The following is a 26,429-nucleotide window of genomic DNA, read 5'->3' as shown; positions in this document are numbered from 1 at the left end:
CGGTGCCTCGCATGCTCCATCCCAAAGATCAAATTATTTTTTAATTTATATAAACACAGCTCTGATCATGTCTTTTCCTGTTTCAACATTTCTCTGGTCCTCGGTATTTTTCTGATTATAGAAATAATTTTTTGCTGCCTACTGGGAGCCTGACTCATGCTAACAAATTCACAAGAGACTTACTGGTAAGCCAGACTATGGTTTTGTAAATTTGTTGCAGAAATTATGCCTGATTTAAGAACCAAGAACACATTGGTGGGCCCCCAGGAGACAGGACATATTTTAAGTGACTCAGTGAATAAAGAGTTATCCACCTTGTTAGTAGTTGTCTGTGTACTAGGCTCCTTCTCTTACTACACTGAACTCTCCTTGAGGCTTTTATTCCTGATATCTCTACTGAAGTGCCCATCACAAAATCGGCACTTAATAGAGAACTGTTGGATGAACCAATGAGCGATTCTAGACCGAGGAGATCAAATGATCAGAGAACTATTTCCGTCAGTCTGCACCAGTAGGATGGATTGCTCTCCTTCACACCAGGAATATTTCTGCCTGTTAAAAGAGTATCCTCTCTCTTAGGCATCTGTGAAAACTGTGATGAATTCTTACTCCCTCCTCTTCTCCACGCAGATCTGTTTGATTTGTTTGATAAGTTATTTTTTAGTTGGTATCCTAATGTCAATTTGGACCACCTTGCTAAATTTGAGAAATATCAAAATCAATTTAAATAAACATACTTTAAGGGGTGGCTTTTGTTTTTCTCATTTCAAGAATAAAAAGTTTCTGGCCTTGCTGTTTTAGACGAAGTACTTTTTTCAGTAAATAATGACCATGTGACTGGAAAGAGATTTTGGGGAGGTCCTGGTGATCTAAGGTAAGGAAAAGAAGCTTGAGTTTGACCCATGTTTCCACCTATGGTCTGTGACTAATGGATTCTGGGAAATGTAAGTTGAGGGACAGGTTTTTGGGGGAAAATGGCGAGTTCGAGTTTTGACATCAGGAATGCGGGGTGTTTATTGGACATAGGTGGATGTACCCAGAGGCATTGATGCTCATGAGAGAAATACAGGCTACAGCTGAGTGACTAGGATTTGGAGACAGAGAGGCAGCACAGCAGGCAGGTAAGTTTATTAACTCTGGAGCCAGATTGCCAGGATCAAATCCCTCTGCTGTTAACTAGCTACATAACTGGGTCAGTGCTCTTAACCTCTCTGTACTTTCATTTCTTTACCTCTAAAACTGGCTTTAAAATCACTATCCATGGCCAGGCACAGTAGCCCATGCCTGTAATCCCAGCACTGTGGGAGGCCAAGGCAGTTGGATCAGTTGAGGTCAGGAGTGCGAGACCAGCCTGGCCAACATGATGAAACCCCCATCTCTACTAAAAATACAAAAATTAGCCAGACACGATGGGTTGTGCCTGTAAGTCGGGAGGCTGAGGCAGAAGAATTGCTTGAACCCAGGAGGCAGAGGTTGCAGTGAGCTGAGATCATACCACTGCACTCCAGCCTGGGCAACAGAGCGAGACTCCGTCTCAGAAAAGAAAATAAATAAATAAATAATCCCTGTCTCTTAGCTTGTCATGAGAATTAAACATTATGAGAACAGTGCCTGGCGCACAGTAAACGCTAGATAGATATTTGTTAGGATTATTTACTTAGTAGTTGAAGGTTTGAGGGTGGATAAGATCACCCAAAGAGAAAATGTCAATTAAGAAGAAAAGAACATAATGAGAGACACCTCTGCAGAATGCCAGCTCAACTTAGACACTTGGACATAAAAATAATACCATAGGACTCTCATTCTCAAGAAGTTTATAATCCTATGGCAAAGACAGCATAACTTCTACTGTAATTGATGCTTGAGGACAATAGGAGAAGAGAATTTAAAAGGAGAAGATTTTGAGAAAGAAACAGTCTCTATTCAGGCAACACGTCCTGGCAGTAGTACTAAAGATAAAAGTAAGATAGACATGAGGGAGAAATTATTTCTTCCATATCAGAGCTAAGTTTATAAAATTAATGATTGGTGATTGCCCATTGGTTTCTGCATTACCTGAAACCTCAATCTAGAGCTGAACTCCCAGCGTCTGCCTTCAGGGGTCATCAGTTCCGAGAGCTCTCTGCACTGGGGGAGGATGATGGCATGTGAACCACTCTGGTGCTGGAGCTGAGCCAAAACATATGCAAAAATCAAAAAGCCAAAAGCCAGTACACGTCAAACAGAGCAATGGCGTTCAACCCTGCTCGACAATTTCCCTCCTCCTATTTATAGCTTCTTCCCCTTTATTAAAGTTTCCAGTGATGTCACCTTGCACTGCTGTGGCCAAATGTGTTTACCCCTCCTGCCCACTCAGATCCAACCCACCACAAGGTGCAGTAAGTGCCAGGATTTGACCAGGAAAAAAAAGAAGCCAATTGCCAGCAAGGCTCACATGACTGGTAAATAGATGCAGCACCAATGACTCAATGCTGCTTGGGACAGCTCAAGCTGAGAGGCTCAATGGAAGAGACTGTCTGGATGTTTTGTCTTCACCGAGCCTTGGAAGAGGCCTCCATGGCCATGCCCACTGCAGGGTATAAGATCCCCATGGTGAGCATGACCATGGAGGAGAGCTGAGTTGTAGATGGAGTTTTGCTTTTGTTGCCCAGGCTGGAGTGCAATGGTGTGATCTCAGCTCGCTGCAACCTCTGCCTCCCAGGTTCAAGTGATTCTCCTGCCTCAACCTCCCAAGTAGCTGGGATTAAACATGCCTGCTGCCACTCCCAGCTAATTTTTGTGTTTTTAGTAGAGATGGGGTTTCACCACATTGGCAAGGCTGGTCTCGAACTTCTGACATCAGGCAATCCACCCACCTTGGCCTCCCAAACTGCTGGGATTACAGAAGTAAGCCATCATGCCTGGCCTCCCTTTGAACAAATCACTTAACTGCTGTGAGTTTTAATTTTCTTGTCACTAAATGGAGAGGTCAGGTTACATGATCCAGAAGGTGCCTTTCAACACTTAGCATCTCTTAAATATGGTCATATCCTCTATTAATCTGGTGGGTGAAATTATGCTGAAGTAACAAAAAAAAAAAAACCAACGTTTTCATCTTTCACTGTAATCTAGATTTATTATTGCTTCATACAATGCCAGCTGCAGGTTTGGGCACTAATCCATTGCTTTTCATGCTGACACAGGTTCCACCCATTACCTATATCCTCTGGAACACATGGTCTTGTTGGTGACATGCATGTGAAGAGAGTGATTCATGTGAAGAGATTCCTGTGTGGACTTTTTACTGACTCAGCTCAAAAGTGGCAGATACCACTTGTACTCTGTTTACAGAGAATGAATCACATGGCCCTGCCCAGCCCCTGCTGGTAGGAGAGGAGGATTGGGAAAGGGGTTGAGAAGTAGAACCGTCCATGTTTTCAGAAGAGGAAGAGAACTGAATATTGGTAATGTCTAGACACAGTGCCTATCAAACACAGATACTTACAATTTTTCCAGCTGCTTTATAAGCAATTCTGACAATGTTTAGGTCAGAGGAGTAGAGAAGATATTATTACCTCCATTTGAGGAAATGTACTCAGAAAGATTGAGCAATATATGCAATGTCACAAAACTACCTAACATCTGAGATGGGATTAGATTCTGTCAGCTTCCTAGTGATTAAAAGAATACCATATTTTATCTCAGAAGACCTGCATTTGAATCCTGACCTTTTGTTTCATCAGCCAGCAATTGAGCCTCAACTTTCTTTTATGTGTTATTCCTATTTTATTTTATTATTTATTATTTTATTATTTTTCCATGGGGTGGTGAGAACAGGTGAAGGAAAACCATTAAAGGCAGGAAAGAGGTATAGTTATTGATGCAAAGGATTTTTCAATGATATCTCTTACCAAGAGATTTCAAAGTAAGAAACTGAATTCATAGGAACAGCAGAACAAGAGCTTAGCCCTACATTTAATGGGACAGGCAAGTGCAAGGAAAGGATTCCAAAGGATGCAAATGGGGTGCATGGAGGGAGGACAGGCTTGGGCAAGACAAAAGGAGAGCAATGTTTTCCCTGCACCCCCTTTCCTGCCCATAAATAGAAGCTACCGTGGGCTCAAAGTTTGTCTCTGAGCCGAAGACCAAACCTCCTTCAATTGGCCCTAATGATCCATGCTAACGGTTCATGGACTCCTTCCATCCAGTGACCTTAGCTGGTTATCTCCATGGTAACAGCACACATCCCAAACTGTTCCTTCCTGTGTGGGAGGAAACATTTCAGAAATGGGGGAAGGCTGAATTTAACAGTGGTTTTTCCCTCTTGTGACCCTTCTTTGGCAACGCACACCCTTTTTTGTGAGCACACTGCAGTCTCCTGAGGAAAGCGTCCACGGAAGAGGATGTTTTGTGACTTTATTTGCAAATGCATGCCCAGGATGCATTTTTAAAGTAGAAGCCTGAATCTGCTTTTCTTTGAGTGTTTCTCGGGGCATTCCTCCATTCTTTTAAACAGCTCCCCAAAGGGAAAAGCCAGCATGCTGTCTTCATGTTGAAAGAGAGAGATCAGAAAGGTTAGGTAGCTTCCCCAGAGGTACAGAGCAACAGTCAGGCTAGAAAGCCAGACGTAACAAGAACTGAGGCTCCACTGGCTGCTATTTACACCCTACCTCCCTGCAGTTCAGGCACAGCCTGAGCCACCATCCTGGCCAACTGGCTGATAGACAGCTCTCCCTCCAGCCCTAGACTCTGCCTCTAGTCCCATGACCCATGATATGTCCTGTGATTTTCTTTAGCACAGTGTGCAGATTTTAAGGTAAGGGTATGAGGTAGAGGTATGCTCTGCCTAAAGCTGGAGTGTAAGTTACATTTTAAGCTCAATGTTCTGTTTGTTCCACAAAGTCTAGGGTCAGAGCCGCTTTTTACAGGATGATAAATTACCCTTGCTTAGCTGAGCCTTAGAAGTGCGTGTCTGACCATGAATCCCTCCAATTGCAGCTCTGAAAAGCACCAGGGGGTCCACTTTCCACCCAGAATTACGAGCCAAGAGCACTCATTCCTTGGCCTGACTTCAGCCTTTCCTGGTAATTTTGATCCCATGATTCTACCCATGAAAGAAATCTTTTACTGTGTAGCATCCCTGCCTGACTCTGACGTACAAAGGTGTAATTAGAACAGTGTGGAGCAGCAGGATGATCTATTTACCTCATCCCTAACATTTAAGTGCTTTCAAAATATGTTTTTAATATCTTAGGTGCACAGGGCCAAATTCCCGTCTCAGTTTTTCACATGCATGAGTAAATCCACACAGACTAAACCCCTTGGGCCTTAGGTTCTGCTTAGAAGTTCTTTTTTTTTTTTTTTAAAGAAAACAAATATTCCATTAAAACGACAAAGTGTACTCTGCATATTTTTAGGACAATTAGAGTTCAGAATTCCCTCTTCTTCCGCCCATGGCTTAAAAAAATAAAAAATTTCTTAACCATTTCCTTACAAAGAATGACATTCAACTGGGATAAATGGAAAGGCTGTCTTGCCTTTTAAAATAATCTCATCTTACATCATCAAAGTACCAACTGGTGGACCAGGACCCTTGATATTGTTTGGGAAGTACCCAGACTCTCCCCTACTGTCGCCAGGTAAATTCTTCAGGCAGACAGTTATGGGTGAACTGTACGGAAACGTTTTCTTGAGACAGAAAAGCGAAGTTCACAGGAAAGAGAAACATAAAAGTCAGGAGGCTTCCTACCATTTGCTTGATTCAAAAACAGATCATGCAAATAAAATTATGAAGACGAGACTACCGCAGGCTGGCCATGTCTCAGCCTGTGGGCAGCAAATACAGAAAGACCAAGTGGGAGGGGCTGGAATCAGTCTCAGTCAGGAGGGGACCGGGAGAGGGAGGAGAGTCACCCCCAACCCCACACTTTGTACTTCACCTTGTTGGTAAGTTTGTGCTGCTGTATGCACAGCAAACTTTTTGCCCATTAGCCGGTGCTGCAGGGCCACACGTGTGGATAATATCTGCCAAGACAGTATGCACATCAAACCTTTTCTTGCAACCAAGCTTGGAGCAGCATCTTAGCAGCAGTTGCCCTATCACTGCATGTTCAAAGTCCAAAGGCTCCAGAGCCACCACGTTTAAAAAGAGAAGTCTGTGTAAGATCACCTGCAGCTTGTTTTCCATTCATTACAAAGCATTTCAAAGGATGAAAAGCCAACCCTCATCACTCCATGGTTCAGACAGAAATAAGATATGTCCTCAAGAGATACTGACTTGGAAGAGAAGCAAAATCCTGAGATGGCTTGGGAAATGTGTCTGTGATGCCTTAAAAACTAAGAATGATATCGAAAAATCAAAGAAAGAATTCACCACTTCCCAAGAGGGAAAAAAAAAGTGTTTATTTATTTAAATTAAAAAATACTGTGAAAATTACAAAGTGTTAAATACAAAAGACAATTCTATACAACTCAATAGAATAAAAAGGAAGTATATACATCACTTTTTAATAGGTGCAGATAGACTTGCACCAAACTTCAGGATTAAGCAATGGAAAATGTGACAAGGCACATGTCCGTCGCGGTGAAATTTCAGAATTCAAGTGATTCCAGGCAAGAGGCCAAACTTAACTTGGCTTCTTTCAACTTAAACAGCCCCCTTTGGAGTAAATCCATGCTGAATTTTAAAGTGACCGGAGGGCCTTTTTCCCCCAAACATAAATTTCCTTTAGCTGTATGTCAAAGCAGACTGATAAACCAGCTCCTACACTGTTAAGCCTTCTGAGACAACAGTAGTGATTGCTGTGTGTCCAATCCATGTAGAGTGTTTTTCTTAAAAAAAAAAAAAAAAAAGTGGTCAGGTGTGGTGACTCACGCCTGTAATCCCAGCACTTTGGGAAGTCTAGGTGGGCAGATCATTTGAGGCCAGGAGTTCAAGACCAGCCAGGCCAACATGGCGAAACCCCATCTCTACTAAAAATACAAAAAAATAAGCTTAGCCAGACATGGTGGCAGGTGCCCATAATCCCAGCTACTCAGGAGGCTGAGGCAGGAGAATCGCTGGAACCCAGGAGGTGGAGGTTGCAGTGAGCTGAGATCGTGCCACGGCACTCCAGCCTAGGCGACGGAGCACAACTCCTTCTCAAGAAAAAAAAGTTATTTTAAATAGAATTAAGTTTGACCTTTTACTTCCTTCTTGTCTTTAAGGGCCTGATGAATCTGCAAAGCTGTTGACCACAGGAATACATGGAGATATTGGAAGCATTCCTGTGTGTTTTCCTTTAGACTTTGGTTTCCCTTAGCTGGGAGTGTTAACATCACACATTCTCCAGAGAACTTCAGAGGAGAATGTGGTGTCTGCCTCTTTGCTTCAGTCCTGGGAAAACTACAGCAGGGCGGGTTGGTAGCTTGCCCTGCATTCCCCAGTTATATGTATTCTGAATCTTCAACTGCTCCTTTAAATCAGCGGATCCTTGTTCAGATGAACTGGCCAAAGAGGAAATGTTTGGTCCAAGCTTCCTCACACCAGGCTGTGGAGTATGTATCACAGAGCCCTAAAATCTAAAGACATCCTCCCAACCCCGTGGGGATGGAGATAGTCAGGAGTCTCATGCAGACTGCGAGCCTCTTGATGACTTGCCCAGGACCACACAGCAAATGAGCTTCAGGGCTCCTGATCAGAAAGCACAGAACTTGGAGCCCAGCTTTGTACAATCTCTGCCTGAGTATGCCCTTCTAGGTCTCAGCTACGTGACGAAATACCACATTATGTCCTCTCCCAGCTCTGAAAACTAGGCTGGGAAACTGAGCAGCAGCAGCACTAACGGCTTGGCCTTGTTCAACCCCACCTTACCCCTTCTAGAAAGATCAGGAAGAGTCCCCCGAACCACCATCGGGAGTGCAGGTTAGATTCTGGGGAAGCTCTTCTGATCCAAAGAATGTCATGCCAGCATGTGATGCTGCATGGTCACAGGTCAGAGTTCAAGGTCATAAGTTAGACAAAAGGTCAATATAGCAGATCACCTCTTATAACCCCAGCCAACGTTAACAGGTTTAAAAGTTACTTTTTTTTTCTTACAGTGTGCAAATGGGCTGGGTTCAGATCTCCAGCTTTCTCCCATCAAAAATCCTCCTCTAATCCAAAAGAAGCTTGTAACCCACTGTGAAGGAATGCCACAGGTACACAGTAGAGATACTTACAGCCAATCAGATCTAGAAGGACAAAGCTCTAGGCAAAATAGCAAATCACAGCTAGTCCCTCCGCATGTCCTAAGCATTTGGCAGCCCTGGGAACAGGCAGACCCTGCAGGAGTTACCCAGGGCGTCCAATGAGAAAATGGCAAGCGCATTATGCCGCCAAATTCTCAACAGAACCCCCAACACCCAGACCCCAAAGTCAATGTACACGCTGCACATTTCCGTGGCTTTTTCAGTGGAGAGCACAAACCACAGGCACCTCGCAGACTCCTTGGGGCTGCTGGCTCCGGCTGAGCCTAGCCCCCACCCCACCCCAAATCAGGGGCTTGCAGAGGGTCTCTTCAAAGTGGCAGCCACATTGCGAAAGTGAAATCAGACACTCGCAACATGTCTTTCGTGTCTCTAAGGGTGCTGGCTGATGGAGCCACAGGCGGGGGTCCCAGGGATGCTAGGAATTCTGATGGATGTTCTCCGAGGACCCTTCGCTGCTTTCGATGGGGGGCGTCTCCGAGGTCTCCTCCAGCTCATCGTCTGCGCCCTCTTCCTGAATGGTGAGGTGCACGTCCGGGGAGGAGGACTCGGAGCTCACGCTGTCCCCTTCCATGGAGCAGAGGGTGCAGGACAGCGCGGGCGCCACGCTCTCCTGCAGCATGTTCAGCATCAGGGGCACCTGCACCGACCTCAGGCCCGACACCACGGGCAGCGGCTTCATGGCCTCCCCCCACAGCCGCTCCTCGTCTTTGTACAGCAGCAGGAGGCTGGACTTCTTCTCTCGCCTCTTGGATTTCATGTAGCCCAGCATGATTCCGATCAGGAAAATGCCGTAGAAGGACATGACAACCAGAACGTAGAAGTACTCGTTGCCGTTGCCGCTGCCGCCGCCGGGAGCGCGGGACTCCAGGGGGCTGCTGGAGGCGGCGGTGCCGGGGTGCGTGCTGTTCAGAAGCTCCATCTTCAGCATTGAGGAGCCTGCACGGCGGGGCCTGGGGAGAAAGTCGCAGGTTAGAGCTCTCCCGCAGGTCCTGGGCACAGAGAGGAGGGGGGAGCACGAGGTTGTGCAACTGCAATACCAAAAAAGCTTAAAAGTGCATGAAAGAAGTCGCATAAGAAGTTTCGCCAAACAGCTGACAGGAGTGAGCTATGAGAGCTTGGAGTGCACGAGAGAGAAGCCCGGGGAGGGTCACTGAGAAAAGTAAGAAGGGCTTTTTTCTTTCTTTCTTTTTTTTAAGTGTACAAGTCAGTCCTATTTGCATTTCACAAAGTGAGCAGTATTACCTTGACATTAAAAAAAAAATCAGTGTAAGACAGGAGCATAAAGTAAATAATATCCTTAAAATTAGGAAACATATTTTAACTGAGCAGAAAGAAAGTTTAAATTGTGTTTCCTAAACCAAACTATTGTTAATTCAAAACAATGTTTCCTTAAAACAAAGAAAAGCAGAAAGAAAATAAAGGTAAAATATTCATCTATTAATTGGCAAAAATATCCCTCTTTCAAATGTTTCTGAAGCAAAGTGTAGCCTTGCTCACTTACCAAGGCTGACAGTTAAAGTCCCAAGTTTTGAATTCCCAAATCGTGCAGTCCAAGAGGGTTCTTCTGCTCTGTCCGACTCTGCTCTCTGACAACTCCGCTGCTGCAGTTGGGATATATAGTCAAGAAGTGCATCGTCACGTGTTCTGGGAGGAAAACTTACAACAGCGGGAGATCGTGGAGGAGTGAGCAGTGAACTGAAATCACTGCCGTTCAACTCCCTGAACTTTGCAGCTGCGAAAAGAGAAAAAGACTGGGAAGTGAGAACTGCTCCTCACACCCCAGCGCCCAGCCAGGGTTTTCAGGTGGTGGTGATGATGAGTGAAAAGAGGAGAAAGGAACGTGCTGCCTTGGAACCGTTACCCCAAAATCCACTCCACTGAAAATCAGCTCATGCTTCATCCAGCTCTTGGGGAATAACCACTATTGGGCTACAGGTTTTCAGAGGTAGCTGAATCCCATTATCTGGATGAAAGGCAGTTGAATTTACAGTCAAGGAACTGGGGCTTCGGTTCCAGTTCTTCCGCTCCTTATGCAAATTTCATAAATCCTTCCTTAACCTTTCCACACCTCACATTCTGTAAAATTGCTGTGTGTGGGGCGGGGGGCGGGGGGATCCTCTGCAAGCAGAATTATATAAACCACGTGACCTTTTGAATCCCTTTCAGCTTAGCCCTTCTGAGATTTAAGCTGGCTGGTGTAGCTTAGCCCTCTAAAAGCAGGGATTCTACCTGCCTTCCATATGAAGATCACAAACCTGTGTTTATAATAGTTATTTTTTAAAACATCTTCCAGGTTCTTTTCAGTGGTCTGCATGAAGTGGAAACATGTTGTGCTAAAAGATACTATGGGCTGGTTTTGTTCATCCTGCCATACACAGCTGCTCCTCTGAAGCCTCATGCAGAGACCATTCATACATCTCTTTGCTGTTTCTGACAGGTCAGGGGAGGAGCAGTACTATTTCTGAGTGCAACTAAGTACGGTTCAAGATTTTAAACCTAGGTAGACCCTGTGTTTAAATAGCTGCTGTGATCAAAATTGGAAGAGGAATTGTAGGTTTTGATGTCAGTCTCTCTGCTTCCTGGGCTGCTTATTCTAAGAGGCTTTCATTCTAAGTGGAAGGAAACTGGGAGGGACCCGCTCCCTCCAGTTGTCTGTGGCCTGTGGATTGCAGCCAGACTGTCTTGTGGGGCCAACTCTAAAGGAAACATCTCTCATGGTTCTGCTGTAATCAAACTGAAGCATAAGACATCCATCTCTCTGAAACAAACATATACAGCTTCAGCACTGGAACTGGGTTGCACCTGATCCTAAGAAGACACCTGTGGGAAGAGTAGGAATTCACTCAATGCTGCTGTTCTTCCCACTTGACTACTCACCTCTGCTCGCCCATAAATCCCCAGCTAGCACTGGAGGTATCAACCATTGACCACTCCAGCACCAAGATCATCCAGACAGTGGAACTGTGCCCACCCCAGTAGGCACCCTCACCATTATGTCAATACTTACCCTCCATAGCTACCTTGGCCACAGTAGACTTGGCCTTTGCAACCTGTGTCCATCATAAACACTAGAACACTTCTGTCTACACTTAAGCCTGCAGTGGAATGTCTGGGACACTAGAACAAGAGAGGCTCATGAAAGAGATGCCTGCAGATTGTCGACCCCGGCATTGTTGATTGTGTACCTTAGGACATACAAGATTGATCATCACCCAGGGACTGTCCAACACCAAAGACAGGAAGCTCTGAGTAGGCAGAGAGGAGGTGGGGATAGGGGTTACCAGATTCAGGGAGCAGGAAGTACAAAGCGTGATTTCAGGAAGCCAAACAGAGGCTAAAGTTTTAAACAAAATAAATCCCAAACCTGAGCCAACAGTCCCAAGGGAGTACAACCAAGAAAAGACATGAGTGTGGGGAAACATCTAGAATAAAGTCCAAATGACAAAACAAGTCAAAGTCAAGGGAAGAATAAAACTCATCGCAAGAGTCAGAGAGGGAAGACCCCAGACGAGATTCTGGGCTGCCTGCTTGGAGTCCCTGATGCCCCGATTCCCATGGAATCCCTGCATGGATACTTCTACTAGAGCTAAATGAGGACAGGTGCAGTGGCTTATGTCAGGAATCCCAACGCTTGAAGAGGCTGAGGTGGGCAAATCACTTGAGCCCAGGAGTTTGAGACCAGCCTGGGCAACACAGTGAGACCCTACCTCTACAAAAAAAAAAAAAAATACAAAAATTAGTCAGACATGGGGGCACGTGCGTGTAGTCCCAGCTACTTGGGAGGCTAACTTGAGACCAGGAGCTCAAGGCTGCAGTGAGCTCTGAACATGCCACTACACTACAGTCTGGGTGACAGAGCAAGATCTCAAATAGAATAGAATAGAATAGAATAGAATAGAATAGAATAGAATAGAATAGAATAGGATTAAATGAAATGATGCAAAGAAAGCACCATGTCTGACGGGACGTGCACAATTCTGATTTTAGTTATCATTGTTAGGAGTACCCTCTTGCTCCCAAGGGCTTCAGGTTGCCTCCTGTCGTGTGTGCCCATCTCCAGACTTTTTATCAATGCTCCTTCCCCTGTCTGTCACTCCCAGGCATGGAATTTAAGAGAAGGCAATTCCAACTTTAAAACACATAGTTCAATCTTCTTCCCAGCCCTCGTACATGACAGCGACTGTGAGGATGATGGCAGTGAATAATGGCATAAAGAATGAGGGGGAAGGGGCACATCCAGAAAGTGCACTCTGCCGGGAGAGGATGGGGCTGCACAAGAATTATTAATTATATCTACCCCAGGCCTTGGTTTTAGGAAACAGCAATGTAAAAGAAATACATCAGTTTTGGCTAGCATTTCCATTTTCTGAACAGTGTCTTTTCAGGAGCAAACATAGCTTACTCTGATGAAATCCAATTTATTTTACATGTTGTGGTTGTGCTATTTAAATTTTATCTAAGAATTTGCTTAACCCAAAATCATGAGGATTTCCTCCAATTTTTCTTCTAGAAGTTTTATGGTTTTAGCCTTACATTTAGGCCTATGATACATTTCAATTTAATTTTTTTTGTACAATATAAGATATGGGTCAAGGGTTTTTTGAGGGGGTTGTTTGTTTTTGTTTTGCATATGGATGTCCAATTGCTCAAGCATTATTTGCTTAAAATTATCTTGGAAGCTTTGCTGAAAATCAATTAACTTTATATATGCAAGTCTATTTCTGAACTCTTCATTTTGTTCCTTTGATCTATCTATCTATCTTTGTATCACTATTATTCTGTTTTGATGAATTCATTTTAAGGTTGTATTTTAACTGAGTCTAAGATACACTGCAGTTTAAATCTAGCTAAGAGTTTTTCATGTACCAAGTACACGTAAGTCCTGTGAAGTCAGGTATTATTACAACCATTTCATAGATAAAGAAACTGAAGGTCAGAGAGGCTAAGCAAGTCGCTCAAGTCAAATCACTAGTAGTAGTCAGTACTTGAACCCAGATCTATGCAACTCCAAAAGGCATGCTTTTTCCACTACCCTTTGTCTCAATGAATGGGAAACAAGAAACGGAAAAAGAATGGAAAGTGAAATGTAGATATTTTTCCAACTTCTTTTGAGTCTTCATAAAGCTTTTCTTAAAAAATGTGAATTCTTACATACCCAGATACTCACACATAAATCAAACATGCCACTACTAGTTCTTTCTTCTGAATTCATGTTACTTTAGATACTGGGGGCTGCACCAACCTCAGCATGTTCTAGAAGTTATCAGTGAAACAGTAATACTCTTACCCTATATTTATGTTGTTCATAGTACAGCAGTTCATCTGCCTACATATACTGCCTTGATGTAATTTGGCTCTGTGTCCCCACCCAAATCTCACCTTAAATTGTAACCCCCATGTGTCAAGGGTGGGACCAGGTGGAGGTAATTGAATCATGGGGGCTGTTTCCCCCCTGCTGCTCTCATGATAGTGACTGAGTCTCAGGAGATCTGATGGTTTTGTAAGCATCTGGCACTTCCCCTGCTTGCACTCACTCCATCCTGCCACCCAGTGAAGAAGGTGCCTGCTTCTCCTTTGCCTTCTGCCATGACTGCAAGTTTCCTGAGGCCTCCCCAACGATAAGAACTGTGAGTCAATGAAACCTCTTTTCTTTATGAGTTACTCACTCTCAAGTTTGTCTTTATTAGCAGTGTGAGAACGAACTAACATAAGCCTGTTCCGGTCTTTGTGTTTTAATGTGTTGTTTTCTTTTTTTCTTTTTTTTTTTCTATTTGATCCTGACACACACTTTCTCTAGAGCTTTGAGTACTTTCATTTCCTGATAACGTCATTTTTACCAGATGACCCTGGAGTCCCTGGCCACACATCTCTGAAATTATGTTAACAGCTTCTGGGATTCAACAAAATCTATGCTGGGATAGCAGCATGGCCGTGAATCTCATCAGATTAAACGTAAGTCTGGAGTCCAGAGATCTGACCCAGCTCAGCCTTGCTGGTGCTACGTGACTGGCTGGGTTGCATAATTGCTCTGTGTTTCAGTTTTAGCTTCCCTCAAGCATGTCAAAAGTAGCCTCATTAATTGTCTCAAGATCTTGAGAAATGTCCCACAATCCACTAAACTGTCCCCATCCTGAGCAAACCAGGCTTTGGGTCTGGTAGAGTATTGCAAAATGAAATTCTCAATGCCCACCACTGGTTTTGCTTTTCCCAGAAACTCTGTCTGAAAATTTCTGTCTGGGAACTCAAGCAGTGGATCATCCATTCTAATGCCCTGAGTCACCCTCCCTGGACACATACTTCTTAGCATTCCTTTCACTAGGAATCAAACAGGGCTGGATATCTTATAGGTCCCTAATAAGGCCCACAGGCCCTCCCTTTAACACCAGCTATGCCTTGAAGGATATGGCTATCAGCAGGTCCTGCTTAGATATCATCCAAAGGAGGTTTGGAGGGAAGAACTGAAACTCCTAAAATTAACAATAAAGTTGGAATTAATTCACTTTTGTTATGTATTGTTCAAGCATTTTTTTATTGCATTTTAGGTTTTGGGGTACATGTGAAGAACATGCAAGACTGTTACATAGGTACACATGTGGCAGTGTGATTTGCCGCCTTCCTCCCCTTCACCCATATCTGGCATTTCTCCCCATGCTATCTCTCCCCAACTCTCCCACCCGCCTCTGTCCCTCCCCTATTTCCCCGCAACAGACCCCAGTGTGTGATGCTCCCTTCCCTGTGTCCATGTGTTCTCGTTGTTCAATACCTGCCTATAAGTGAGAACATGTGGTGTTTGATTTTCTGTTCTTGTGCCAGTTTGCTGGGAATGATGGTTTCCAGGTTCATCCATGTCCCTGCGAAGGACACGAACTCATCGTTTTTGATGGCTGCATAGTATTCCATGATGTACATGTGCCACATTTTCCCTGTCCAGTCTATCATCGTTGGGCATTTGGCTTGGTTCCAGGTCTTTGCTATTGTAAACAGTGCTGCAATGAACATTCATGTGCATGTGTCCTTATAGTAGAATGATTTATAATCCTTTGGATATATACCCAGTAATGGAATTGCTGGGTCAAATGGAATTTCTATTTCTAGGTCCTTGAGGAATCGCCACACTGTCTTCCACAATGGTTGAACTAATTTACACTCCCACCAACAGTGTAAAAGGGTTCTTATTTCTCCACATCCTCTCCAGCATCTGTTATCTCCAGATTTTTTAATGATCGCCATTCTAACTGGCATGAGATAGTATCTCAATGTAGTTTTGATCTGCATTTCTCTAATGACCAGTGATGATGAGCATTTTTTCATATGTTTTTTGGCCTCATGTTCAAGCATTTTTAATCTGATATTTATTTAACAAGTACTTACATAGTACTTAAAAGTGCCTCAGGAATTGCTATAAGTACTGTGCAAAGTTTTATCTTATTTAATTCTCATAAAATGCCCTTGAGATAGGCTCTGTTATTATCCCCATTATACAATAAGAAAACTGAAGCAGAGAGTTATGGAGCAGGCTGCCCCAAATCACACGGCTAGTACACGGCAGAACTGACACTGGAACCGGCTGGAAAAGAGAAGGGAAAATAAAACAAAAAAGAGAAGAAAACTATTGCCTCTGCCTCTATAGACCTTATAGTTGGTGGGGGAGGCAAACAAGAACCCGAAAATTCTATGTGTAAAGTTGTGAGAGTGACAAATTTTACAAATGAGAGAGAACGGTAGGAAAGTTAATATTAAGGGGATTGAATTCCTTCAGGAAATCAGGGAGGACTCCCTTGAAGAAGCAATCCTTGAGTTGGGATCTGAAAATTGATCAGGAATTAGCCCAGATTAAGTGAGAAGGTAAGAGAGTCCTGGCCAATGGCAATCTGTAGAAAGATCCTTCAGAGGAAGAGAGTGAGAAGGGAAGAGAGATGGGAAGAATGAGGAACTACAAAGTCTATGGGGACTTTGTCAAGACAGCAAAAAGGAAGCTGGCAGAAGATGCAGCTGGAGAGGCTGAGATGTGTGCCACCTGGGAGCATGAGAACAAGAGACCAGGGAAATAGAAGACAGATTCCCGCTTTGAAGAGCTCAAGTATCAACTGGGGAGACAACCCCAAGGCCTGGGCGAGTGTGTGATCATTCAGGACTGACTGAATGCATGATTGCTGAGGACTTGCAAAGAACAAACCAAGAGCATACATGCCTGCGCACAGTTAGTCCCAAGGAAACTATAGTGAGCTGACTTATGAGCGTGTTTGTGAATAACTGTGGGAACATGGACTTGGCTTCCAAAATTCTTATTGAGAGTTCCAGACAATAAAAATAAAGCTCTTGAATGTATCTCAACCACAATTCTCAAGAGCTATCAGCGGTGTGTTTGAAGTGATTCCTGGTCAAAACTTTGACAAGATGGCACAGAACTCCCGGAAGCAATAAGACAAATAAACCTGTCAGCACATGTAATTTTAAAAGATGGGTATAAAAGTGCACAGATGGCAAAACCAAGTGTCAGGAACTCAGATCAGATTATGGTACAGCATAGAGTTTAAGGGCACAAGCTCTGTGGTCAGGCTGCCTAGGCCTGTCTTGGTTCTTCCTACTAGCTGTGTGACCATGGGCACATTTCTTAACCTCTCTGTGCCTCTCTTAAAGAGCTTTAAGAGTATTTATCTCACAGAGTTGATGTGAGGAAGAAATGGAATTATCCACTATTGTACCTCCCATTTAGACTGAGCTCCAGGACAAAAATACAAAAGGTTTGAGCCCCTTTCCCACATCAAGAGTTTTTTTAAAAAATATATAAAAGTGTAGGATTTTTAAAAAAGAGTCATTATTGTTTTCTCTTCCCCCTCCTGGGGAAGATGTCGGGAAGGGGCTGCTTTCTCCTTAAGCTATGGAAAGTGAGGAGGACTTCACAGATGTTACTTGAGAGTCTCTGTGGTCTCTGTAGCCTGTAACAGAGCCTCTGTAGCTGGACACAGAGGACTGGGGTCAGAACCACACCTAGAAAAATTTGAAGGGCAAGAAACCATGTCTGGCCAGAACTCTGGGGAGAGCTTGCTGAGTAAGGGATGCCCATGATCTCAGAGTTTTAAAGGGAAAAGACAGAAGAGTGGTTCCTATAGGCCAGTGGCTGGCAATGCAGGAATGCAGGAGGGAGAGGCAGACCTGGGCTACCTGTTGATTCCTGCCCAAGGCAGCTTGGAGTGGGGTGGGAAGTCATGGCCCTGCCCACCAGTGACTTACATCCTGCCCATAGCCCAAGCAGTGAGAGAGAGAAGAGAAGCAGCTTTCACTCTAAATAAACTTGAAAAGTTATGACCGTCCCATAGGCCTGGACATACTGATTACTGAACTGAGATTATTCAGGGAGACTAGAGCAACCAAGGGATTTCTTACTTAAGCGTAACTAGTAAAGTTGTGACTCTGTCCCAGATTTTCATCACAGGGCAGGGGACTAACTGGCCCTAGAGAATGAGTCTGAGGAAGGACTGGGACTCAGAGATAAGGAGTCTTTAGGATGACACCCTGCAAGGCCTGCTTGTTTATCGTAGCAAATGCGTATGTAAGAGCTTGGAACTGTGCCAAACACACAGCCAGTGTTCAGTTTCACCAGTATTAAACAATGTTTTTAAAAATAAAAAATGCTGAAACACAATATTCAGGAGGACAGGAGACCGAGGAGGCAGAAAATAGGTCCCTGCCTTGAGGAGGGATGATCTAGCTTAAATTTAGGTTTAGGACCAGAAGTAACTATTTGCTATTTTATTCCCAGAAGCTAGAATCCTACTTGACCTATAGTAGACCTTCCAAAAAATATCTGTTGACTGAATAACAGAGAGAATGTGCTAAACACTCATTATAGACTTTTTTATTTAACTTTTAATTTCGCAAATGCCCAATGAGGGTGATTATGAACAGAATTTCGTGAGTGTGAAGAATGAGGCCAGAAAAGTAACACAGCAGGATGAAGCAGAGCTGGGAGAGACTGTCCTACCTTCTGCTGAAATCAGGCCAGACATAGACTTCATTGCAAGATACTCAACTGCTGGCCACTTCCTCCGGCCCCAACTAACCGAGAGGTCAAGACAGAAAGATGTTGAGGAAGGGCTTCGGGGGGTCCAGCTCAGGAGGGCAGAACCAATCCTCTTATTTAAAAACAGTGTTGTGAAGCCTTGAAAAGGTTTTCCAAAACTTTTTAAGTACCCCAGATAATAAGGCAGGATCCAATCAAAAGGTATGTCCATTTAGCTCTGACTTCTGCACCTTCCAAAGGCAATTGGTTCTAAAGAGGGACTTGGGGATTTCAAGAGCATTTCATAGCTTGGGTTGCCTTTGCAAAAATACCGACTCAACTATGGGTGGCAGGAAGCGGGGATCTCCTTTTCTTTGGGACTGGCTTCCTGTTGCAGCAATTTCCCATCGTGTTTCTCCATTCATGTCCCACTAGAGGCAGAGCTGAGGTCTACAGCACAGGGTAGCCCAAGAGGAGTCTCTATTTTGCCACAACTGAAGTGCTCAAGGTCAGCCCAGCTGGGAAAAAAGAATGGGCAAGTCATCAAGAAAGCTCACCCTATCAACAGCATGCAGGCAAAATTTGCCCGACGGGTATGGGATGCAACAAATCAAAGCTGATTCTTCACATAGCAGGGAGACAATTGTGAAAAGTGGCACACCGCTGCCCACTGTGAACCAGAAAGAATAGAGGCCTGGACACTGGGAGACTGAGGCTGATACCCAAGGCTATGCTGAGAGGGCAAGTATTCCTTCTGTGCTCAATAAATAATTGAGACCTGCACAGAAATACTAGTGTCAGAAATACTAATTCATGCTGAGTAGTGAGCATGAGGAGAAGTGAATGCTCCCTGCTTCTGCCTGGGGGGTTCCTGTGGAGTGAGGGAGCCACATGGTAAGTTGATCATTGGTCATTAGTCAGGTAGATTCATAGCTATGTGTCTCAGATAGATATTTGAAAAAATTCAGCCAAACCCATCAGGGTCCTGACCTCATGCTCTGCCGTGTTTAACCTAATTAATGACCTATTCATTTGGCCTATACTGGTTTATTTACTCATTTGTTGATTCATTTATTAAATAAACATACCTGTCCTGAAACCTAAAGCAATACATATTTTATAAAGTTAAAGGACCAAAACAACAAAAAGATAATTGCAAAGAAAATAAGTCAAGCCAGGCATCGTGGCTCACACCTGTAATCCCAGCACTTTGGGAGGCTGAGGCAGGTGGATTACTTGAGGCCAGGCCTTCAAGACCAGCCTGGCCAACATGACAAGACCCTGTCTCTACTAAAAAGATAAAACTTAGCTGGGTGCAGGGGTGTGCACCTGTAATCCCAGCTACTAGGGAGGTTGAGACAGGAGAATTGCTTTGACCCCAGAGGCAGAGGTTGCAATAAGCCAAGATCACACCACTGCACTCCAGCCTGGGTGACAGAGTGAGACTCCACTGAAGAAGAGAGAAAGAGAGAGAGAGAGGGAGAAGGAGAGAGGGAGAGAGATGGAGAAGGGGGGAGGAGGGGAGGGGAGGGGAGGGGAGGGGAGGGGAGGGGAGGGGAGGGGAGGGGAGGGGGAGGGAGGGGAGGGGAGGGGGAGGGAGGGGAGGGGAGGGGAGGGGGAGGGGGGGAGGGGGGGGAGGGGGAGGGGGGGGAGGGGGGAGGGGGGAGGGGGAGGGGGGGAGGGGGGAGGGGGGGAGGGGGGGAGGGGGGAGGGGGGAGGGGGAGGGGGGAGGGGGGAGGGGGGTAGGGGGAGGGGGGGAGGGGGGAGGGGGAGGGGGAGGGGGAGGGGGAGGGGGGAGGGGGAGGGGGGAGGGGGAGGGGAGGGGAGGGGAGGGGGAGGGGAGGGGAGGGGAGGGGAGGGGAGGGGAGGGGAGGGAAGGGAAGGGAAGGGAAGGGAAGGGAAGGGAAGGGAAGGGAAGGGAAGGGACCAGAAATAAGTCAAATAAAATAAAAATTAGCATTGCACAGCAGAGGCTGATGTTGGAACTTTGTCAGATCCTAGCTTCTTGGCTGAATGATACCAGGCACGTCTTTGAAAAGGACCAAATATTTGTTTACAACAAATCACACAGCAAACCCCAGCAGTGCAGACCCAGGACTGCCTCCTAGCACTGGATCGCCGTGGTGTGAGAGCCGACTGCTCAGCTGGCTCTGACTGTAGGACTCATAACATAGGCCCCGCCCATAGAAATCCTGGCCGCTTAATGCAAGTCTCCTGGGAAAGGAACTTCTGGGGTTTTTTAAATAAGAAAAAAAATCTCTGGGGCTCATTTGAAACTGTGCATACTCTATGCCTTTGCTTATCTCTGGCCATTTGTATTTTTTCTTTGAAGGAATATCTATTCATGTCCTTTTGCCTCTTTTCCAATTCGGTTGTTTGCCATTTTGTTGTTGTGTTATAAGAGTTCCCCATTTATTTTGGATACTAAATTCTCTATATATTCTGGATACTAAATCACTCTGGATGATTTGCAACATTTTTGCCCATTCTGATGTCTTGTCATGTTCTTGATAGTGTCCTTCGATGCATAAAAGTTTTAAATTTTGATGAAGTCCAGTTTATCTCTTTTTTCCTTTGGTGCTGTGCTTTTGGTGCCATAACTAAGAAATGGTTGCCCAGTCCAAGGTCATGAAAATGTATACCTATGTTTCCTCCTACGGTTGTAGCTCTTCCATTTCCTTTACTGATCCATTTTGAGCTAAATTGTGTATGGTGTGAGGTAGAGGTCCAAATTTATTTTTCTAAATGTTAGTATCCAATTGTCCCACACCACTTGTTGAAGATTATTCTTTCTCTATCGAATGGCCTTGGTACTCTTGTGGAAAATCAATTGACCATACATAGATGGGTTTATTTCTGGACTCGTTATTCTATTTCATTGATTTATATGTCTAGCCTTATTTTAGTACCACACTGTTTTGAATACTGTACCTTGCAGTAAGCTTCAAAATCAGAAAGCATAAGTCATCCAATTTGGTTTCTCTTTTCAAGGTTGTTTTGGCTATATTTTTTAAGGGTAGTTGGAAGTCTGATACTGATTGCATTGAGTCTGTAGATCACATCTGGGAGTGTTGCCATCCTAGCAATATCCAGTCTCCCAATTCATGAACACAGAATGACTTTTCACTTGTTTTGTCTTTGTTGGTTTCTTTCAGCAGCAGTTTGTATTTTTTAGTGTACAAGCCTTGTGCATCATTTGGTAAATATACCCTCTAAACCAAAAGGTACCTGAAACAGATCTCAATCAATTTAGAGGTTTATTTGCCAAGTTAATGCACATATGCCTGGGAGACAGTCTGTGCCTTTCTTTAAAAAATGATTTTGAAGGTTCCAGTATTTAAAGGGGAAAAGCAAGCTAGATAAGAAAGAAGGAGGGTATGATCATATTACTGAATTCACATGATGCAAGAGACAAAGAGCAGGTAGGGGAATAGTCAATTATGTATTTGTCTTGCACTGACTATAAGATAAGGTGAATATAGCATAGCTACCTGTGGAGATATTTAACTTTTACCTGCAGCTACCAGCTTAGGAACAAAAGGAAAGACAGCTGCTTGCATGACTCCAATTTCAGCTTACTTTTTTTTCTTTTGGTATAGTGAATTGGGGTCCCAAGTTTTTATTTTCCTTTCACAATCCCTAAGCATTTTTTTATTTTTGATGCTATAATAAATGCAATTGCTTTCTTAATTTTATTTCCAGATTGTTCATTGCCAGTATGTGGAAATACAATTGATTTTGTACATTATTCTTATATCCTACAACCATGTTGAACTTGTTATTAGTGCTAATAATATTTTAATGGATTCTTTAAATATTTCTCTGTATAAGATCATGTCACCTGCAAGTAGAAACAGTTTTACTTTTACTTTTCAATCTCGATTTTTTTTTCTTGCTAAATGTCATTTATTTGTTTAATGACTTTTCTGAACTAATTCTGTATGGTCTACATTCTTTGTCATGTGTGGCCACTGAAGTCTACTCAATTTAATGACCAGATGATGACTGGACAGAGATTCATTTCACTTAAACTTCTGGCACCAATAAATCTCCTGGTCTTTACCATGGAGCTCAATTTACATGTTCAGTCATACCTTCAACACTCAGATAGCCCGTTTACAACTCTACCTTAGCCTTCACTTCCCTCTTGGACAGAACCTCAGAGTCAGCCAGGAGTGAGAGAATAGGTCTTACTGAAGTCTTTTCGGAGTATGCACACACTTTTCTGAATGTGTGCACCTTTCTGGATTCCCAGGAATATGTCAAAGCTCTTTAAAGTCCCAGTGAACATCTCACTCCTCAGTTTTATTCTTTTAAGCTTTGCTTGTTGTTTTCCTTGTAAGTTTATTGTTTGTCCCAGCAGCTATTCATTGCCTCACAGAGTTCAACAGTTATCCTTGTTTACAACAGGTGTCCCTGGGTAAAATGCTTTTCTCATCTGATAAGCTAGAGTCAAGCAAACAAGGATAGCCTTATAAACACCATCCTCCAGGAAACTACCATAGAGGTAAAATAATGATAATTCTGTGGGAATGAGGTTTTGAAGGAATTCCAGGCCCACTCTCCTTTCCCATGGGTGGTGGCCAGACAGCTAGATTTCAGTGTAATTTCACTTTCAGTCTGTGAATTTTTTTAATTGATTAAAAGGTATTTGTTGAGCACTCTCTATATACAAAGCACTGTGGTATATACTATGAAGGAAGAATAAAAAGCAGTCCCTAGCCTCAAAGTCCTTCAACTGAGATAAGAAGATAGCTAAATAGTTGACTAGCTGTAATACAAAAGGAAAGTGAAATAAATATTAAAGTCAGGTCATAAGCCTCAATCTAGAGAACTACATGTCCAGGGGATGGATTAGCCAGGACTTTATGAGCAAGTTGGATTTAGGTTCAGGCTGTGAATTTTCAAAGCTACTACAGAGCTGGAGGAAGAGATGGGAACAGAGCCACATAAAACACCATAAAGCTTATTGTTCTGAGATTTAGTCTTTTTTTAATAAATACCCCCCAAATTGCTAAAAACCCTTTAATTTAAAGTTCCAAACATTGTTGATTCTGATATTTTATGTCCGTTTTCTTGTTGCTTTATGAAGAAGGTAAGTTTCGGAAGTCCTTACGCTGCCATGTTCTTTGACATTATTTCTGCCTGGGCATTTGGTATACCGTATACAACATTCTTTACTGACTGTACCATGGACTGCATTATGGTGACCCTGTGACCCACATGTATCCCTTCAGATGGCCTCCCAGAGCCAGAAAGCCCAAGGTGACAGAAAAAAAAACACAGAAAGGGAAGAATAGTTAGTTCCTGCAGTGCCTGATTAACCGACCTTGTGACACTGAATCTTGGACCTTGTAACACCCTCCCCCACTCCGTGACATCCCCCCCAACTTGCAAAAACTGCCCTGAACTGTAACTTCTGTAACTTTCCACTGCCTACCTATAAAACCAACTCCTATTCCACCACCCTCCACTGATTGTCTTTTCAGACTCAGCCTGCCCACACCCAGGTGAATGAACAGCCTCTTTTGCTCACACAAAGCCTGTTTAGGTGGTCTCTTCATTCAGAGCGCACCCAACGACTATAGCATGGTGGTCAGAGCTTGAACTCTGGCAGCTAGACTGCCTGGGTTGTCTTACTGCATAAGATTGCCATGAGGATTAAAATATTTAATACATGTAAAAACATATCCAGCACCTGGCATATAGTAACTACTCAGTAAATTCTGATTACTGATGCTATTATTGTTATTATTTAATTTCTGCAAACATGGCTGAGGGAGGGGTTATTATCCTGGTCATTTGACAAAAGAATAAAGGGGAGCAGAAAGAGGTTAAGAAACTTGCCAGGGATCACATAGCTGGTAGTCCTGACTGTACTGCTGTAGAGCAAAATGCAAGGTGACCCCAAGTTTATGCCCGCATATGCCACTGGCCAGCCATGAAGGAGGTCAGGGCCTAAAGGCAAAAATGATAAATGCTAAGCTCCATGCTTGTGAACATCGTGATCCCCAAAACCAGCAACTCGCATCACACCTCCCTTTTTTCTCTATACCCAACAGAGAAGGAAAAGCAAAAGGCTATATTGAAACCACATTTGCAAAATTCTAATTGAGGAAATTATGACAATGAAAGAAATCAGACCAACCGACTCTATCTTGCTTCTCACCTTTAAGCTGTCCTTGTTTATTCCTGGAGATAGGCTGAACTACCTGTGGGATGGAATTAAGTTCATGATTTCACTCTGAAACAAAATCGATAACAGCCCTTTCCTTAAAAGACCCCGTTCTTCCTGGAGACCAGTCTGCCTTTCCAGAAGTAACAAATTAGCTACAAGATTCAAAATTACAGTTTAGTGGTCAGGCAGCCTCTGGCTTCAAGAGTCTGAATCTCTCCAAATTGCTTTTGGAGATTTTACATCACTATTGTAAAACCTAAAATCAGTGCTTGAGATATTTTGTAGACTTTTCACTGGATGTATCAACTTGCTGACACCACCCAGGCTGGTAATCTGGTTCAACCAGTTCTGCCATCCCACCCAGGAACAGAAAACAGCAAGAAAATCTCACTTCAGCCCCCTAAGATTCCATCTCCAAACTGATCAATCAGCATTTGCCACTTCCCAAGCCCCTCTCTGCAAATTATCTATAAAAACTCTCATCCCCGAATGTTCAGAGAGACTGATCTGAGTAATAATAAATCTCCATCTCACACACAGCCAACTCTGCATAAATTGCTCTTTATTCATTGCCATTCCCCTGTCTTGAGAAATCAGCTCTGTTTAGGCAGCCGGCAAGGTGAACCCACTGGGTGGTTACAATATGTGCAGATGTTACAAAGGAAACCCTAGGAAGAGCCAGTAAAGGGAAAAGTGCAAATGAAGAAAGGGGCTCCAAAGAATACCAATCAGTGAGGGGGAAATACGTTTTTCTCCATATTGATTTTCACCTCACTGACCACTGGGAGGAAAGACCCCTTCATCAGCTCCCATTTATATTATACTTGTAATTCATATTTATGTTGCCTGCTCTCTAGAGTCTGTGGCATCCAAGTGACATGGCCCGCCACTTGAAGCTCGCCTTGCCTCAATGAAGAGCCCCACTTGGGAGTGCAAAATCCTTGCAGCCCAACAGACAACCCTTGACCCTCCCCCCATTTGCCCTACACAGTTCCATTTAACAAACAAATATTGAGCATTGTCTCTGGGCAAAGGACACTGCACCCCTAGAAGGGTTCTTATTGATAGAGGGGAGTCCAAAGATAAGAAGTAGTCTCCAGCATCAAGAATGTAAAAACCAAGTATGGAAATAAGAAAAAGACTCAAGCCAGTAGAAGGCCATTAACTCCAGGGAGCACCAATGAGGTAGAAACCGCAAGTCCAGGAGGTTCTGAAGGAAACAGTCCTTCAGCCTGGATGGATCAGACACGCTGACTGATACAGTACTAGGTATTGCTAGGAGTTGAAATGGGCATGCAGTGGGGGAGATAGGAGTGTAATCCAGGAGGGTGGGGCAGCCTCGGGGAAGAAGAGGATACAGGGTATGTTCAGAGACGAGCTAGATACATGTCAGTGAGTGCTAGGAGAGTGTGACCCACAGCATGGAAGGCCTTTATCCTGGACCAAATAATGTGGAAACAATACAACTGTGGGTAAGGGGATCTCTGGAGAACTTGGAAACAGAGCACCCCGTGTTCACATGTGGTATCTAGAGCAACTAGTGGGGCAATATTTTGGAGGAAGAGCTGGAGGGTGGTGACTACCTTAGAGCCAGGTTGGTGCTGGAGGCTAGACACTCTTTTCAACAGAGGCAAGGTTGGTGAGGTCACCACACTCAAACATTCCGAGCTCCTCATTCATTTTAGTCAAAATGCCCTTGGGGCATGGACAGGTAGGAAAACAGGTGGGAATGGTCCAGGAGTCATTCTGGAGCTGAAAAGACCAGGGACATTGCTGATATTCAGTCTTTGGGGAGTGTGGCTCAGGCCAGCAAGGAATGGAAGAGAGAAAAGGCTAGAAGGCTAATGCTGTGCTCCTGGGAAGTAAACTGGAGTGGCATCATGGGAACAGAGAGGAGGAGCTGGGGGCTAACAATACTGTAGGAATCCACAGACAGGTCGGACTTCTCTTTCTTTCTCTCTTTCTCTGAAATTATCTTTAGGGAATTGAGGGTCACTTCCTACTCACCACCCACTCCACTCTACCCCCTAAAGTGGCAGT

At 44.0% G+C, this 26,429-nt stretch overlaps 1 protein-coding gene across 1 annotated transcript; it reads right to left on the bottom strand.

The window, feature by feature from the left end:
• Window positions 1-6,358: 6,358 nt before the first annotated feature.
• Window positions 6,359-9,796, bottom strand: KCNE4 (potassium voltage-gated channel subfamily E regulatory subunit 4). Its single transcript, XM_054257984.2, has 2 exons — window positions 9,710-9,796; window positions 6,359-9,158 (listed from the first exon to the last, which is right to left on the bottom strand). Exon 2 carries the CDS (start codon window positions 9,134-9,136, stop codon window positions 8,624-8,626), a length of 513 nt encoding a protein of 170 aa, XP_054113959.1. The 5' UTR covers window positions 9,137-9,158; window positions 9,710-9,796; the 3' UTR covers window positions 6,359-8,623.
• Window positions 9,797-26,429: the final 16,633 nt, after the last annotated feature.

Source organism: Callithrix jacchus, chromosome 6 (assembly GCF_049354715.1).
Source record: "Callithrix jacchus isolate 240 chromosome 6, calJac240_pri, whole genome shotgun sequence".
NCBI classification, from domain to species: domain Eukaryota; kingdom Metazoa; phylum Chordata; class Mammalia; order Primates; family Cebidae; genus Callithrix; species Callithrix jacchus.
The sequence above is the reverse complement of the archived record's forward strand: the minus strand, read 5'-3'. Positions and strand labels throughout refer to the sequence as shown.

Excerpts from the sequence above, each read along its gene's own strand:
- KCNE4 (XM_054257984.2), bottom strand. The coding sequence starts at position 9,136 with ATGCTGAAGATGGAGCTTCTGAACAGCACGCACCCCGGCACCGCCGCC.